The sequence below is a fragment of the Vicia villosa genome, linkage group LG3 (assembly GCF_029867415.1).
Source record: "Vicia villosa cultivar HV-30 ecotype Madison, WI linkage group LG3, Vvil1.0, whole genome shotgun sequence".
Taxonomy (NCBI): Eukaryota; Viridiplantae; Streptophyta; class Magnoliopsida; order Fabales; family Fabaceae; genus Vicia; species Vicia villosa.
The window spans coordinates 2,705,590-2,722,376 of NC_081182.1; the positions used below are offsets into that span (position 1 = coordinate 2,705,590).

A 16,787-nucleotide genomic window follows, 5' to 3' on the forward strand; every position below is an offset into this window, starting at 1 on the left:
TCTTATGATTTAGCATGTTGTGATATGATTGATTTAGAAATCTCATAATGATATTGTGTTCTCAAGTAAATTAGTGGATGCAAAGGACGTGAAAGACATGAGCATCCTTTTGATTTGGAAATGGTATATTGATAGGTATGTGGGGAACTCCAGTACTTTCTCAGCATGGTTCGAGACATGTATCAAGTATTTGGGCCAATAGCGGCTTGAATGACTTCGGCCTCCTTTTAGCGTGTTCTTGATAGTTCAATTGAGTTTGGTTGTTGTTTTCGTTGATCCTAAGTTGGGGAACTCTACCTCGTTCTTTGTATGGTGCCTTCTTTTTTCGCCTTTTAATTCTATCTTCGTTTTTGTTTAGGTGTTTCTTTTCTGCTTATAGAGTTTGATGGTTGTGATGTGTAGTTCTCTTCGCTCTTGTTATTTTGGTTGGTTTTTTTCGGTATCACTTGTGTCTCTTCTAGCCTCCTCTTATGTACTTTGGCCTTGGTGCATATTTACCTTTATTCTATATAATATATTTTCTTTAAAAAAAGAGTATTAGAAGTATTCGAGACTAAACATTGAAGTAAAAAGGTAAAAAATAAATATAACTAACATTAATAGTTTGAGGAATAAGTAGAGAAAAACGCCAACAAGATATTCGACAACCAGAAAAAACACCAAACCAACATACCAAGCAAAAAATAGAGCACTCATTATAGTAAAAACAAAATTATCAGACAATCAACCAATTGACAACATAAATCGATCCAAACCGATCCTCCTCCAATCAATTAGACGATGATCCATGCATTAGCCAAACTCTCTCAACTACTTGGATCTCATCTCATGCCAAAATCTGATGCATATTTGTTATCTCATTCCATTTTCAAAGCATACGACTTTATTTGATCTATATGAGATTTTTTTCTTTTATGTGGGAGTTTGGTGGAGTCGGTTTCTCATTTGTTTGTAACTTGAGAGATGACTTCAGTGGTGTGGTATAATTTTTTTTAGTTCGATTGGATTTTAGTTTTACTTAGGTATCTTCGTTCCATTTGAGTTATTTATCTCTTTAGATGGTAGGTTTAATATTAAAGGTGAACTTACTATGACCTGATATTCTGTTGTTTGGTCGATTTAGACTTCCTAAAGTGATATAATTGCTATTAATGCATCAACTAATGTAAAGGATGTGGAAGAAAATTATATTTTTTATACGATAAAATGATATTTTAGTAGATTTGTAATCATGTTTATACTTTCTCTGTCCAAATTAAAAACTCTATTCTCTATGAATCAATAGCAGCTTGATAGTCTTTAATTATTTTCTTGAAGTGTTGCTAGTGTTTTTTGGTGGTGGTGATTGTTTGTGTTGATGATGACTTTGTGTGGACTGAGCTCTAGCTAGTGCTTACCTAGTTGGGGGTGTTGGTTTGTTTATTGTATCTTAGACCATCTACAATGGTTTTAACACTCAACACCCACTTTTTCAACTCCCAACACTCCACATCATTTTCTCTTTCTTCCACCTAATAACTCAACACCCATTCAACTTTTACCCTCTCCAATGGTTTTTCACTCAACACCCTACCCCACCACTTTTTATTTTCATATTCTTATTTAAATTTTATTTTTATTTTTATGATTACATAAAACTACAATTATCGATTAAAATTAAATTAAAATAATAAATACTTAATAATTTATTTTTTAATTTTTTGTAATAAAAACAAAATTTATTTAAATAATTGGATACGATACAAATCATCTTAAATTAATTTAAAATACAACACACGATTAATTAGGTATGTTTTGAGGATGTTGGTTGAAAAATTGATTTGGATTTTGATAATAGTTGGGATTTTGAAAATTGTTGGGATTTTGGTTAAATGGAAAATTAGCAGAATTTTGAGTGTTAAAATGATTATTGAGATCCATTTCACTAAAAAAAAACACTTAACTTCAAAATAAACACTAATAGAAAGATAATAATAAAATTAAGATAGTGAAAAACTTAGTTTTTTTTTTCTGTGTCCAAATCAAATGAACCAAGTCTCTATTTATAGAGAAAAAAAATCATGAATTTTGGTAAAAAAAACAAAAAAATTAATTTGCAACGAAATAATTGAGTCCAAAGTATTAAATGGATAAAAATCTGGCCAGCCAATCACAAACAGCCAAGTCAGCCCCTGCGTCAGTCTACATGGTGTTGAGTTTTCTCAACATCTCTCTCCTCCAACACACACTCAACACTACTTTAAACACCCCATTGCACATGATTTTGCCATGTTGAGTTTAAATAAACACACAATTGCACATGGTCTTATAGTTTGTTTTTGGGTGGTAGCTTTTTATTTTGGATTTTTTTTCTTGCTTATTTACTTTTCTTGCTTATATAGTGCTAATTCCTAAATCCGTTATTTTTAAAAACGTGTCTTTGTTGTTAATTAAAAAATGAATATTTTGTTTTTGTTTTTCATATAAAATTAATTAAATTTTTGTATCATTTGTTTAAGGAAAGTGATGTGAATAAGAAAAGAAAATGCAAGAATATACATGTGTTAATATAATGATCTACTGCATAAAAAAAGAATAGTTCAAAAATAAAATAAAATAGCAACCTCTAGTGACCTAAAAAAATAAGAACCTCAAATTTGTGGACAAATGACTCTATATGTTTAGTTGCATCCGCTTATATTCACAAAGGTGCCAATGTGCCATCCTGTCAAACATCTCTTCAGCTATAACTGTTTCTAAAAAAGTCTCTCAAACTCCTTCTAATGGCACACTGTCATCCACAATCTAACTATTGGATCTCAATGTAATACATTAAAAAAAACCATGTAAATGAAACCAAAACCTAAATACTCTCCCGTCTCAAATTATGTAGTACTTCACTTCTTATTAATTTTACAATAACAATAATATTAATGGTAATAATAAATTATAGTTGATTAACTAAAATATTTTTGTTGATTTGAGATCAAAATGTTATAAAGAAGATATTTAATAATGGGAAATAAATAAAGGTATATCAATTAAAGAGTAACTAATATTTTTTTAAAATTTAAAATTAGTATATGAAATAGACTATTCAAGTTTATCTTTTAAAAATAAAACACTAATTAGATATTGATATATTATTATTACCATAAATATAAAAAAGTAGGAGGTTTTAAATGCCCCTTTCGATTTTAAGAGTTTTTGAATTATTTCAAATTTTAGGTATAAATAGACGTCTTAAGATCTAATTTTGATATGAAATTTTAGAATCTGGATAATTTGAAAATTGAGAAACAAAATTAATTTTTTTAAGGGAAAGCTTCAGTTAATCACTGAATATCTTTGATAATCAACTTGACATGAAAGTGGATTTAAGCTTATACTTCAAAATTTTCTAGTTAAATGGGAACAAAATCGTTCAAACAATTAAGCGTTTACGAGAGTATTGGGTGGACAACTGCCCTGCTTTAATATTTGTGTAGGTAGTGATGTCTATATTGCTCTAACTTGCTAAGCTTTTTATGGAGGTCCGCATTTTGGAGATTCAAAATAGTCTTGGCAGCTTCGTGGATGGTCGTGATTTCCTCTCTTCAATTTACTCTCTCTTAAGAAATTTGATGTGCTTGGGGATTCAGGATAGTATAGAGTGTTGGTTTGGTTGACTTGTTTTTCTTTCTTTTAGTTTGTCAGTTTTGTTTTTCTTTCCGTTAATTATTGTTTCAGACTTAAATTTTTAGATTTGTTTCTTGCATTTGAGCACCGATGTGCTTTAGGATCGGTTTGTTTTGATTTTAAAAAATGAATTTTCTTCTCGAATTTTTAAAAATGAATTTTATAAAACCATTTTTTTAATTTTAATTTTTTTTATATATATATTTTTTTAAATTGAATGATTAATTTTGACATCCTATAACATAAACATTCATAAATAGAATTCACAACATAGTCAAAATCACATTTCAAAAAATTATATTTCAAAATTATTATTATAATAAATTATTTGAAATAGCTTTAAAATTAAGAGATTTTTTTAAATTTTAAATTTTAATTATTTTTAATAAAATAATCAAGTATTAAAAATAAAATATTAAGAATAACTATTCACTAAATTTTAATTTGAAAATTTTATGAAAAGCTAGAACAAAAGAGCACTTTTCTTAATGTAAACATGTAATTTATTTAATTTTTTTGTTTTGCTATTAAAAAAAAGCATGTGTATTATTAAGATAGTAACTTAAAGATAATTTTAAATTATAAATTAAAAATGACTATCATTTTGAAACAATTATTTTGTGTTCAAATAACATGTGATCAATTATTGTGCGAAGAAAAGAGAAAAAACCAACATGATGCATGGACCTTTTCCGATGTAATTTTTTAAGAGGAAATAATCGTATTTTAAATATTTCACAAAATTTCACTATATTGTGTTAGTCTAATCCATTCCATTAAATCCAGTCCCTATACCGCGCATTCATTGTTTTACTCACTTCAATTGATATTTAATTGTCTCAAGACAATCTTAGGGTTACATTTGATATTTGATTTTGTGGATTCATTAATCTGCATAATAGAATTGTTCAACAAGCCGAATTAATTCTTATTATATTTATGTCAATAAATTAATTTTTAAAATTTTAATTAAAAAAAAAACTGCCGATTCAACTTGTTGAATTTGTAGTTATATATATATATATATATATATATATATATATATATATATATATATATATATATATATATATATATATATATATATATATATATATATATATATATATATATATATATATGAGGAGGGATCAAATTACACCCGAAGAGTTACACCACGAGTTACACTCGTTCAATAACTACATTTCGAATTAATATTTTTTAAATTCAACCGTTGGATTGAAACATAATATCATATAGATCATACCTATAAAGTTTGAGCTTAATCTATAATGATTTACTATACGATCAAGATATCCAAAGATTAACGTCAAAATGAGCTTTCATATGACGTTAATTTTGATGTAATTCAATGACATAGTAAATCATTATAGATTAAGCTCAAACTTTATAGGTATGATCTATATGATATTATGTTTCAATCCAACGGTTGAATTTAAAAAATATTGATTCAAAATGTAGTTTTTGAATGAGTGTAACTCGTGGTGTAACTCTTCGGGTGTAATTTGATCCCTCCTCTTTATATATATATATATATATATATATATATATATATATATATATATATATATATATATATATATATATATATATATATATATATATATTTGGGTGGATTAACTGAGAATACTGATCAGAAGCAAAGTTGTACAAATTAAAGTGACAGGAAAAGCATAAGATTCCACTATAGGATAAATATAAATTATATCAAGGACAAAATAAATGAAACTTTTGGGTTATATAGATGGGTCATTTTATTTGGGTATAATATGATGGTATGTGGGGTAGGTGTAGAGGTTTTGGACAAGTGTGAATTTTTTGTACAGCTTTCTTTAATTACATTGGTTTCATTTCATCTATGTCACATGGGTCATGCAGCCACTTCCTTGTATTTTTGTATGCACATATATTTAAATTAAAAAACAAAATTTTACACACACCATTAAAATCGAGATTCATTGTAATTTATGTAAGGTTAGGTAAGTTTTTTTAGCCTATGAAAATGATATGTGAGTGATTTATATATGTATTGCATTTAAATTTTTATAAAGAAATTGCAGTTTAATTAGTATTTAAGTGTGAATGTCACGCACAGAAGATTCGGCCAAAAATCAACGTATTTTAATTTTTTATACTTTCTTAATTAGCAGAAAATTGTTTAGAAATTTTTTGCCGGTGATCTTAACTTTGTGTATATACCACTCTAGAAAATATCGGATATTTTATCGTATTCATCATGATAATGCAGGGTAACCATACGTTTTGCCCTTTGATTTTGAATAATAAATATTATTCTATTTGTATGTATTCGACCTAAAAATATGAAATAGTAAAAAATTTCATTCAATTTAATCAAATGTTAAATATATGATACGGAGAGTCTTCTACAACTCTACATATATTACAACTCTACATATATGATGTGTAGTAGTTTCTTTATGTGATATTAAACTTAGACTTTATTCTCTTAGTATTGGATTGTAGTACTCTTTATATTTTTTTAATATAATTTTGATTATTTAAAAAAAAATCAGAAAAAATGTTTGAAATTAGTAAAAAAAAGAAATCAGTTTTATTTGAAATACATGTTAAATGTAACTTAATTTGTCTTCATTTCATTAATTTCAAAAATCAAAATACAATCGTATATGGAAACTTAGTTATCTTTTCTATTGCCATAATGAGATGTTTTATGAATTAGGTTATATATGTATCTCACCCCATTAATTATTCTTTCGTAAAAAATATTTGCCTTTCTATAGTTTTGGGAGTTACGTTAATACTCTTTAAGATTTAAGATCTTCTATTATATTGACTACAACAATTTTTTATAGAATAATGTATCTTTTAATAGTAATTTTTTTGTAATAATGAACATTGAAACTGTTACGTAGTTAATTATGATTTGAAAACAATATATTTTCATAATTAAAAAACATACTCAAGAGTATCATTCCTTTATTATTCCAAAAAATTCAATAACATTTTTTCTATTACTACCACTACTGGTTTAGGACAGAATATAAATACTATGTGCTGGAACATGTTTAGGGTTAAACGTGCCTTAGCCTCCGTTACCCTCCAAAAAGTAATACCAAAATTTTAGGGTTTCAAATAAAGTCTAGAACTCTACCTATACCCACTCTCCAAGAGAGGCAGTGCACAACACGTGCCAATGAGAAACATTTAATGTGCAAATGGCATGATCAGTACCTTTAACCTTAGATGACACGACAGGTACAAATTAATAAATGAAGCGCTGAAAAAAGAATCGCGTGAGATCAACGCGCGGATGCTTTTTTTACCCTTCTATCTAGGGTTTCCTCGCCGTCCACAACGCAAAGCCCATTATAAATGGTTAGTGATAAGAGCCGCACAATAACGACACGTGGAAGATTTTCATTGGATCTAATCTTCTCTCTCCTATGGTATTTTCCTTTTCTCTCTTTTTTCTATTATTTTCTTTCTTTTTTTTTTATTTTTAAATTTTAATTTATTACAAAATAATACAAACACTTCTTCTTCCAAGAACAAAAGATAAAAATTCTCTTATAGCAAAAAAAAAAAAAAGATAAAAATTCTCTCTCATCTATATCTTCACTCTCTCTCTCTCTCTCTCTTTCTATTTTTCTCTCTCTCTTTCTCAACCGAAAGAATCGAAAGCCCTCTCTTCTCTTTCTAGGGTTTCTGCATATTTCGCGCTCAAATTATGCCGGCGGTGTAGCGAATCACAGCTCCGAGCTGTACTTTATTGCTTCTTCGGTGAATGCTCTTTCGTTCGGTGTTATTTTTACCGGAAGCCGTTGAGAATCGGTTAAGCAGCTGGAAGAGATCGTGTACGGTGATCCACAGGTGAGTTCGCGTGTACCTTCTTCTTTAGATCAATCGGTTACTCTTTTTATTCATAATTCGGTGATTGATTCCGTCTTGATCGGGAACTTGTTCTCAAATAAATCTCGAGTTCACTGTACTGTTTGTGTCCACTTCAGCTTTTACTTTGCATTTTCTTTTTTTTTTCCTATCTTCTGCTTTATTGCTATTGCTACCGTTTCATGCCTTTTTTTCCTAATTTTCTTCTTCTCTAGTTTTCTATACTTGTTAATTCGAATCGAGTTAATTAATTTTTATCTATTGATGAGAGAGAAATTCACTTTGAACGGTGAACCCTAGGATATTAATTGGCGTTTGTGGATATTTGTGCATCGTTTCATCATCTGGTTTCTTTCAGCTCCTTATTACATGCGATTTATGCGGTGAGTTTCTCACCACGCATTAATTCTAACAATTCGATGATATTTTTGTTGTAAGATGACCATTTTCTCCCCCAGTTTCAAAAAACCCTAATTTTGCTTCGTTTTGTTAACTGTCTCTATCGATGTACTAATTATAATGGTTGGCATGGTTACTCGTTATTGCAGTTGCGTTACAATTGTTCTATTATTAACTATGAGAGTTTTTTTGGTTGGTTTTATTAAATTAGACCTAGGGTTTAGGAACTTTCTTAATTTTGAGTTTTGTCATTTTATGTGATTAATAAATGTGTTTTGAGTTTTCATTGCTTCTATATTGCTTTATCTTGGACTTTGACTTTGTTGACCTTATCTTTCATTTCCTCATGTTACTAAATTTGCATGAACCCTAATAGTTTTCTTCAAAGCTTGATTAAGATGTTATCATGTTACTAAGTGTTTTCCTTACATTGGCACATGCCTGCGACTATATGTTTGACTAAAATTAATAATTTGACTTAAGCGTTAGACATTTTGACCGATTGTTTCTATTTTGAACATTGGTTTGAGTTTAATATTTGTGTAAATAGGAAGCATATCGGGGCTTCTAGCTGCTGTTACTTGTACAGTGCAGATGTGCATGCACAGTAGTGGAGAATTATTTGCCAGGTGATTCTAATATTGTCGGACTTCATGGGATCGTCATATATCGAGATCGACTCAATCACTATTGATCTTGCCAGTTCCATTGGTAAGAGGGATGCGGGAAAATGTGAACATTTCTCAATACGGTAAGTGTTGAGGCTGCATATATATTCTTAAAAACATATTATACTTCTGTTAGGATGAGAAGGAGAGATGAATAGAGCATATAGATTCACTACAGTATAGTTTGTAGTATAGAGCTCCTTATTATAGTCTTTCTTCCTTAACATAGTATACTGTATAGTACTATCTTGTAGCTGGTGGCTGTTGTTGATTACACTGCCTGAATTAGAGGAGCTCCTACTATATTTTTATTCACTGTAGGTTACTGTAATGTGTATGTTTTATTTTTGAAGTTGGAACCCTTTCAATTTTTATTGCATGTCAATAAGGACTTATCAAGAGAAATCTGGTTGAGGTGTGTTGGTAGTTTTGGTGCATTGTCCGGCTGTATAGTTTAATGGTTTCCCTAAATTCTTTTGTAATTTGTGCTGGAGTATCTACGGTACTCCCTCACATTTCTTTCTTTGAATATATTCAATTTCTTTTGCTGGTAAAGAAAAAAAAAAGAGAAATATGGTTGGTTGGTTGATGTATAAATTTTGAAAGTTCTGGATATAGTCCGAATTATGTTCAGAAAAGTTTGATTTCATTATTAATTTGGGAGGGGTTGATATACCAAACTTTCTCTTCGGGATTCGATTTTCTTTTGTGGAATCATAAACCGTTTCTTGATTCCCTTTCAGAATCTTTAACACTGTCTTAATTATTGTTGGTGCAGTGAATATGTCTCGGAAGTTCGAAAAAAAGACTGGAAACTTTGTTGGCCATTTCCAATAGACGAGTCTGAAAAGCAACCATCATTTCCACCATTAGACGTACCAAAACACCGTTGTCCAAACTCTCAAAAAGAAAATGCTGCGCAAGACATTCCTAAAGATAACCAAGCAGACTATAATCGTTGTATTACTGGATGCAGATCTGATACCAACTGTAGTAATGCAGCTCTCAAACCTTGTATTCAGAAAGATCCAATGTCTAGCATTATTGTGAGAAGAGACATTGATCTTAATACCAAACTGAGTGGTTTCGATGGCTGCTTACCGATTAGTATTGAGAAAGAAAAGAAAGTCGGAGTTGAACTCAGTAGAAGAATCGGTAATGTCAATATCAGTTATATAGGAGTATCTTCTTTATTGTTTAAAGTAGCTGGTTTAACTTTGCTTATTTCCTTCAGACCTTGAGATCGGATTGGAAGATAATCTCAATCATCAAGCAGAAAGTGTTCCATCCCCAAAAGTTTATCCCGGCTATGCACAAGAAGTGCACACAACTGAAAGAGGTAGTTTTGACTGAAATGGACATTTTAATGTCAAACAGCAGCTCTCTTATTTTTTTTATTTGGTATTATTGAAATGACAAGTTTGTATATATTATAGTAATTATTGTAATATGTTCTTGATTTCAAAAAGTACAATTCAAGTAAAAGTTTTCTTTATTGGTACAGGCTGTGAAAGTAATGGAGTTTCTAATGTTCAGTTTGCTAACAATTTTACATACACGGATAAGAATTCTGCTGAGATTTGTTATGGAGGAACACCTTCTGCAGATAACCAATGCCAGAAAGAATCAGTAGCAACAGCTGTGGAGACAGATAATAAATGTGATCACACAACTGGACCACCTATTGAATCATTTGCTTGTAATCAAGAAGTACCTGCAGGAAGTACAGACAATATGGTTGAAGATGATTTTCAGGATAGTCATTCAGAAAAGTCCATGGGTGTGTCTCGGAGGAGACCTCGGAAGGTGCGTTTGATGACTGATTTGTTGCGTGAAAATGCTGAATCTAAGACAGATAAAACTGCCATACAAGAATCCCCATTCTATGGCACTTCCAATACTTCTGCAGCTTCACAGGCACGCTCAATTTTCCCAGGAAAGGTGGATTTTCAAGGAGATATGACTTTAACAAATATGGGTCTGAGTAGAAAAAGGAAAATTGTCCTAGATGAAGTACGAAGTACGGAAACTATGCATTTTCAGAGGGATGGATTTGAAGCTCAAAACTTAGAGGGGAATGCAAAAACAACTGTTACTATTTTCAATAAGAAATCGAATTCCAAAGGTGTACTAGCAGGAACAGGTTTACAAGTTTCTGAGAAAGGTAACTGGAGTAAATCTGAACATGAAAGAAGCCATATTATGGGTAAGAAGAAGAACAAAAAGAATCAAGTTGTAGAAAATTTCTTGACTCCTGAGCCACAAGGACAAAGAAGACAAAATGAAGATACTGTGTATACTACCGATAAGTCATATGGATCTAAAACTGTTTCTTCTAGATTAACTCCTTCTGTGTTTACAAAGAAAGGGATGGATAGTTTTCCTTTCCACACCCTAAGAATAGAAAACGAGTTCCAGCCATCCAAAGAAAAGGGGAAAATGCTGCAAACCGATGAAGAACTTAATTCTTTTTCCAGCCACAGAAATGACATGCTTGTCAGAGATTCATTTGCATATTCAGGGGTAAAAATTAGGTCTAGTGTGCCTGCTGATGTTCCAATTCCTTCGGTCGAAGGGGCGATGAATGGAAAAGGACTGGAGGAGGGGTTGCATCTTTCTTTAAACAATCATATGTCAGAACATGGTTACAACAAAAAATGCATCCATCAAATAGAAAACCGCCTTCCCTTCTCATCTTCTTTTCAAGAGAGCACTTCAAAAGTACCTAATCTTAATAGAAAAGACAGTGAAACTAATGTTTTTGGAGGACCAAGCATTCCTTTCAGACACACAACAAATACTATTTCTGGAAAAGGAAATCACTATGAAGTAAGTTGCCTCAAAAATCCTCAGAATATTTTTCATGATAGTAGAATAAGTATGCCTCTCAGATGAAGATAAAATCATTTATGTGACCTGCTAATGGTATTCTGTAATTTTTACTTCGTTTGTGCGAGCATTTCCCACTGACCCGAGTTTAGTATTTTAATCAGTATTGCACTTCTATCAATTTTCTATTAGATTATTAGAATCATTTTGACTTCTTTAAACATGTTTCTAGTAAGATCATGATTTCTTTTTTGCAGGAAATTACTGGTGCAAGAAATACAGGAAAAACTGTTGAAGCTGCGGAACAGCTAGGCATTAATAAAACATACAATGAACAAGCAGCTGAGGTGTCTGAGCAGGGAACACTAGATGATATACCCATGGAAATTGTGGAACTCATGGCAAAGAATCAGTATGAGAGGTGTCTCCCTGACGTAGAAAATAGAGGCTCAATATTTGAAAAATCCTCTATCAGTAGGAACGCTCTGATGACATCTGGTAATGCTGTTTACGGCAAAGGAAAGATGAGCTTGTCAAAAGAAGGGCAGAAGCAGAAACCAAAGGGAAGACCCAAGAAAAATAACACGGTCACAAGAGGAGAGAATGTGAAACCTTGCAAGAGAAAGCCAAATCATTACTTTTCTCCATTCAATGGAAGTAATTTGGGAGTGAATAATCCATATCCACCTCAACCATCCTTTGGATTCGAAGTTCCGCAGTCCCAAAAGAAGCTATCGAATGAATTCCAGTTTTCGCCTATGATTTCTAACCAGCTTGGTAGTGCACGGAATATCAAGTTTAATGGGAATCTTGAAGAGCGCACGCCCTCTAATGCTACTTTGCAAGCCCTGGGAGGATGTAGCTTACACAAGAATATTTTACAGCAGGATAATGAAGCTTCTCGCATTTGGGCATCCTTGGCCTCAAATCGCACTTCCTTAGGGTATGATGTATCACATAAGGCTGCTTCTCAACCTAGTAGTAGCAACATGGACATAACTTCACTCCGATCTGGTGCAGTACATACGCAGAACTTGAGGAGGGATATTGATCTTAACTACACTAATATCAATGCTACAGGCCAAGAAAAGCATAGTAGGAATACAGGTGCTGGAGTCTTCAGCAGGCTGAATGGAGAATACTCATATCCTTGCAAACATAATGGAATAGAGCCTCATCAAAATTTGAGGGGATCTTTGGATTTGTATTCTAATGAGACAATACCTGCCATGCATTTACTTAGCCTTATGGATGCAGGCATGCAGTCACGTACACCCTTCAATGTCGGTGTTAATGCTCAAATGCTCAATAGACCCTCTTATCCTGGTGATTGCAATACCAAGATGGACATAAGTACTTCTAAAACCAATGGTACCCTGAAAAGGCAGTCGTCTGATTACTACAACAGAAGCTACTTATCGGATAAACAGCATGGCTGTTTAATCGGCTCTCAAACCTTTGGCGCGTCTTCGTCAGCTCAGCAAGGAAAGAAGTTTGCAAAAGATGCGGGATCCAATGGTCAAAACTCCAATAGTCAAAATTCAACAAAGTTTGGAAAGAAAGAAAAGATGAGGAGTTCCAATGCACCCCTACCGAATAGATTTCTTAAGCAGTGTAACTTGTCTTATAACGAAACAAAAACTTCCCAGCAACACAGGTTTGAAGTTCACGGTACTCATACCTCTGTGCCATTAAAGATCACACCCGGCATCTCATGTACAGTGAACAGAAATCCAGCTGAGTTCACCGTTCCGGAAACAGGGAATGTCTATATGATCAGAGGAGAGGATCTCAAATTTTTTAATAGTATTCCCAAAAACAAACATTTTTTCCCTATTCCATGTGGACACAAACAGCAGAGAAGTTTGAAAGAAACTAAAATGAAAGAACATTCACAACATTGAAGTCCTCCTCTGTTCAGTGATTCGGTAGCTCTTCAGAATCTTCCGAGTTTTACTGTTTAGCTACGAATTTATAATTCGGCATTTCTTTGATAAACCTTGTTTTTTCCATCTTTCTCAAATATTTCAGCAGGTCGAACCTTTCATGCAATGCAAGAATAGCAAATGATTTTCGTCTCAGTGTAGAAGGTGATCTTTGACTTGGAATCTGATATTGATTGAGTCGGGAAAGAGTTAGCGAGATGCCACGTTGAAAGCTGAATAGAAGACAACCATGCAAAGTATTATGCAATTAACCTGTTGTAATTTTAGAAAAACTTACGTGCTTCATATGTAATGTTTGGTGTTGTAAAATTTATGGGGAGTCTATCTAGCCCCTTAATATTTTAAAGTTGTAAGATGTCATAAAGTTTATGGGGGAAAACTCAATAGCCCCGTATAGACTTAATATACTATGGTTACAATTCATACAAGTGCCTGTATCAAGATAAAAGATCCTGTTTATTGCTGAGATGTAAGTTTTTCCTACAAAAGCTATAAGGAAAATAATGTTTGTCTGTGACAATAATTTACAGAAGGATGGGGAAGAATGTGGTTCATCTCTTTTAACCTACCTTAAGTTGTTTCTGCCTAAGACTGAATTCAACGCTGCTTGACATGTAGAGTTTGGTGCATTTCATGATAAAATTATTTCATACCTAATAGCATGGTTGAACATATTTCATAGGCATGCTATTAGTTTCGGATCTAAAGGAGAATTTTGCCCCATTTCACTCTTGGGGGAATTGCTCATTGCAATTTTATTAATTCTCTCGCATCTTTGTGAAAAATTAAATTTACCCTTCTTGCATTGTCTGTAATTTGAAATCCCAATGCACTTGTTACAAAAATCAAGTTCATCTAAAAAATTACCCATTGAAAAAAAATGTCTAAATTTGAAATCAAGTAAAAAAGCATCCACATAACTACTCAAAAATTCGGATTCAACATTCTTTTAAAAATCTACCTATTTCTACTCTTGGAACTAAGACTTTATCACATTTAAAGAATATTCAATAAGTTTCTCATCTTCACCTTGCTTCTTCTGATTTTGATGCATGCAATTTCTTCATAGATTCTAGTTAATCTACATTACATTCCATCTAATAGAAATATAATGCCATTTTCTTCTACTTAGTTTTGATCTGAGTTTGAGACATTTGGGAGAGGAATTATGGTGGTATGAATTCTGATAAGTCAAATTCGAATTCAAAAAAACAAATTGTTAGTACGAAACCAAAATTTGAATTTCTTCAATCATTTCTGTTTCTTTTTCTTATCAATCTACCATGACAAATTTGTTTCGCGAATTTATGCTCTTAAATTTCATGTTTTTTTTTTCGTTTTTTTTTTTCATAGAGTAACCTTTCGTCTTGTGGCATTTATTCTTATAGGTTTAAAGAAGTTTCATTAATTCAATTAAGTTTTGAGATATTTTTTAACATAATGTTTGTCATTCTATTTAGATTTTATTGTGTAGTTGCTTGTTAATTTTTGAAGTGTACCCTAATTATGATTATAATATATCAAGTTTTGTGTAATTATATAAGAATGGTTGACAAACAACAAAGATATATGCATGATCAAATGTCATAACATGCACAGGGAGAAGTTAAATCCTCATGTGTAGTTGGAGAATCACTTTGTGCTATTGAGAGATTATCTTCCAGCTCATGACGATGTATTTGATGCTTTTGTATAAGCTCTTGATTATGTTTTACATGCACATGATCTACATCCTCCGATCAGACCTGTTGCTCTTATACTTTGTGGTTTTCTTGAGGGCTCCGATGATATGTCACTACTCTCTCGATATATAAACCATACCGCTAGACTTGTACAGGAAGGATAAGTGCCATAAATATATTATGTCACTTTTAAATATTTGTCTTATACAATTAAACCATATGACATTGATGTATTTATTGTTGAGGAACCGTGACACACTGAAAAAGTATAAATCATGCTAGAAAGATAGAAAATTTGCCGCAACCAGATGAACTTTGGTTTTAGGAAGTATTTGAGCTATTTGGACAGAAGAAGTTTTGTAGGGCATGATATGGTTATATTGATCATGGTCTTATGTCGCCAATTGTTCAGAGATGACACATGAAAACATCATTATTTCATATTCTCATTAGTGAGATGAGTATTACTCTTGATGATGTATCGTGCACCCTCCATCTTCTAATCAGAAGAAGATTTATGAGTCACTCTTTAATTCATAGATAAGATCACACTGGTCCTAATAATAACAAAATCATAAACTCTAGGTGATGTCAGAAAGAAGATTCTAAATACTAGAAGATAGCATGACATATTTGTATTTCTAAAGAAAAATCATATTAAGCACTTGACTGTTAGTTGAAAATAATGCTGGCGATGATACAAAAGTTTTCTACCATAGACAATATGAATTGAAGACATACTTCTTGTTTTTGGTTAGCACAACCGTATTCGTGGACAAAAGTTGTTGTCTACCTTAAATACTTCATGGACTTTGAAAGAATTCACGAATATAACTGAGAGGTATCTTGTTTGATTTACATGTACTCCAAATTTATATGAAACTATTCAATGAAGCAATTGCAGACGTAGTAACTGAAGCTGTCAAAATTAGTTAGTTCATATGAATCACCCACCAAACCCGATAAAACATAAAACTTAGACTATAAAATTAGAGTCTAAATTTTGTTATATTTTTAAGGTAGACCCTAAAACCCCACTACCAATTAGGATTAATCTTTATAAAGTGTGGGTAATTCGTTAGGCCTATAGAATTATAAGTTTTAAAAATTATATTAATACGTATGTTGTTTCACTTAAAAAATACCTCTTTGAGTTTTTTTAGTTCACAAATTTTGATGTCTTTTAATTTATTCAATTTTTTGATGTTAAATATTATAAATTAATATAATTATATTAATATTTAATTATTTCAGTTTACAACTTTCTCATTTTCTATTATTAGTTTCTATTATGTTGAATATTTATGTATTACTTTGAACAAATTCAGACTATATTCTATTTAAAAACATGTTATAGTATGTTTTAAAAATGATATAGTACTTAAAATGTAATATATTTAAATTAATATACTTTCGATATTGCAGAATATACTTAATTAAAAGTGAATGACAAATCTATCAAATAATTGAGTAGTCGCTACAAGATAGCTTCATATCAAATTTTAATGATCCTCAAAATTGTAATCATGGTACATAAACGACCCGCTTCCAAATATATACACATAACTTTTATTCATATAATAATAATAATAATAAGATTTAAAAGGTAGTGCACTGACGGTGTAAAATAATTTTACACTGTCATCCAATAGAAAATCATAAATGTGTCATGTCATTAATTTTTTTTTAAATAAAAAAATGGTTTAATTGGATACATGGTTGGTGATTGGTTGACA

The 16,787-nt window shown here is 31.3% G+C and overlaps 1 protein-coding gene across 1 annotated transcript; it reads left to right on the forward strand.

Moving 5' to 3' along the window:
* Positions 1-7,205: 7,205 nt before the first annotated feature.
* On the forward strand, positions 7,206-13,797 carry LOC131660059 (protein EMBRYONIC FLOWER 1). Its single transcript, XM_058929187.1, has 7 exons — positions 7,206-7,509; positions 8,477-8,677; positions 9,373-9,749; positions 9,829-9,933; positions 10,099-11,423; positions 11,681-13,351; positions 13,455-13,797. Exons 2-6 carry the CDS (start codon positions 8,580-8,582, stop codon positions 13,325-13,327), a joined length of 3,552 nt encoding a protein of 1,183 aa, XP_058785170.1. The 5' UTR covers positions 7,206-7,509; positions 8,477-8,579; the 3' UTR covers positions 13,328-13,351; positions 13,455-13,797.
* Positions 13,798-16,787: the final 2,990 nt, after the last annotated feature.

Coding starts and splice junctions, on each gene's coding strand:
- LOC131660059 (XM_058929187.1), top strand. CDS start 8,580: ATGGGATCGTCATATATCGAGATCGACTCAATCACTATTGATCTTGCC. Junction 8,678..9,372: donor TGTGAACATTTCTCAATACG/GTAAGTGTTGAG, acceptor TTGTTGGTGCAG/TGAATATGTCTCGGAAGTTC. Junction 11,424..11,680: donor GAAAAGGAAATCACTATGAA/GTAAGTTGCCTC, acceptor TCTTTTTTGCAG/GAAATTACTGGTGCAAGAAA.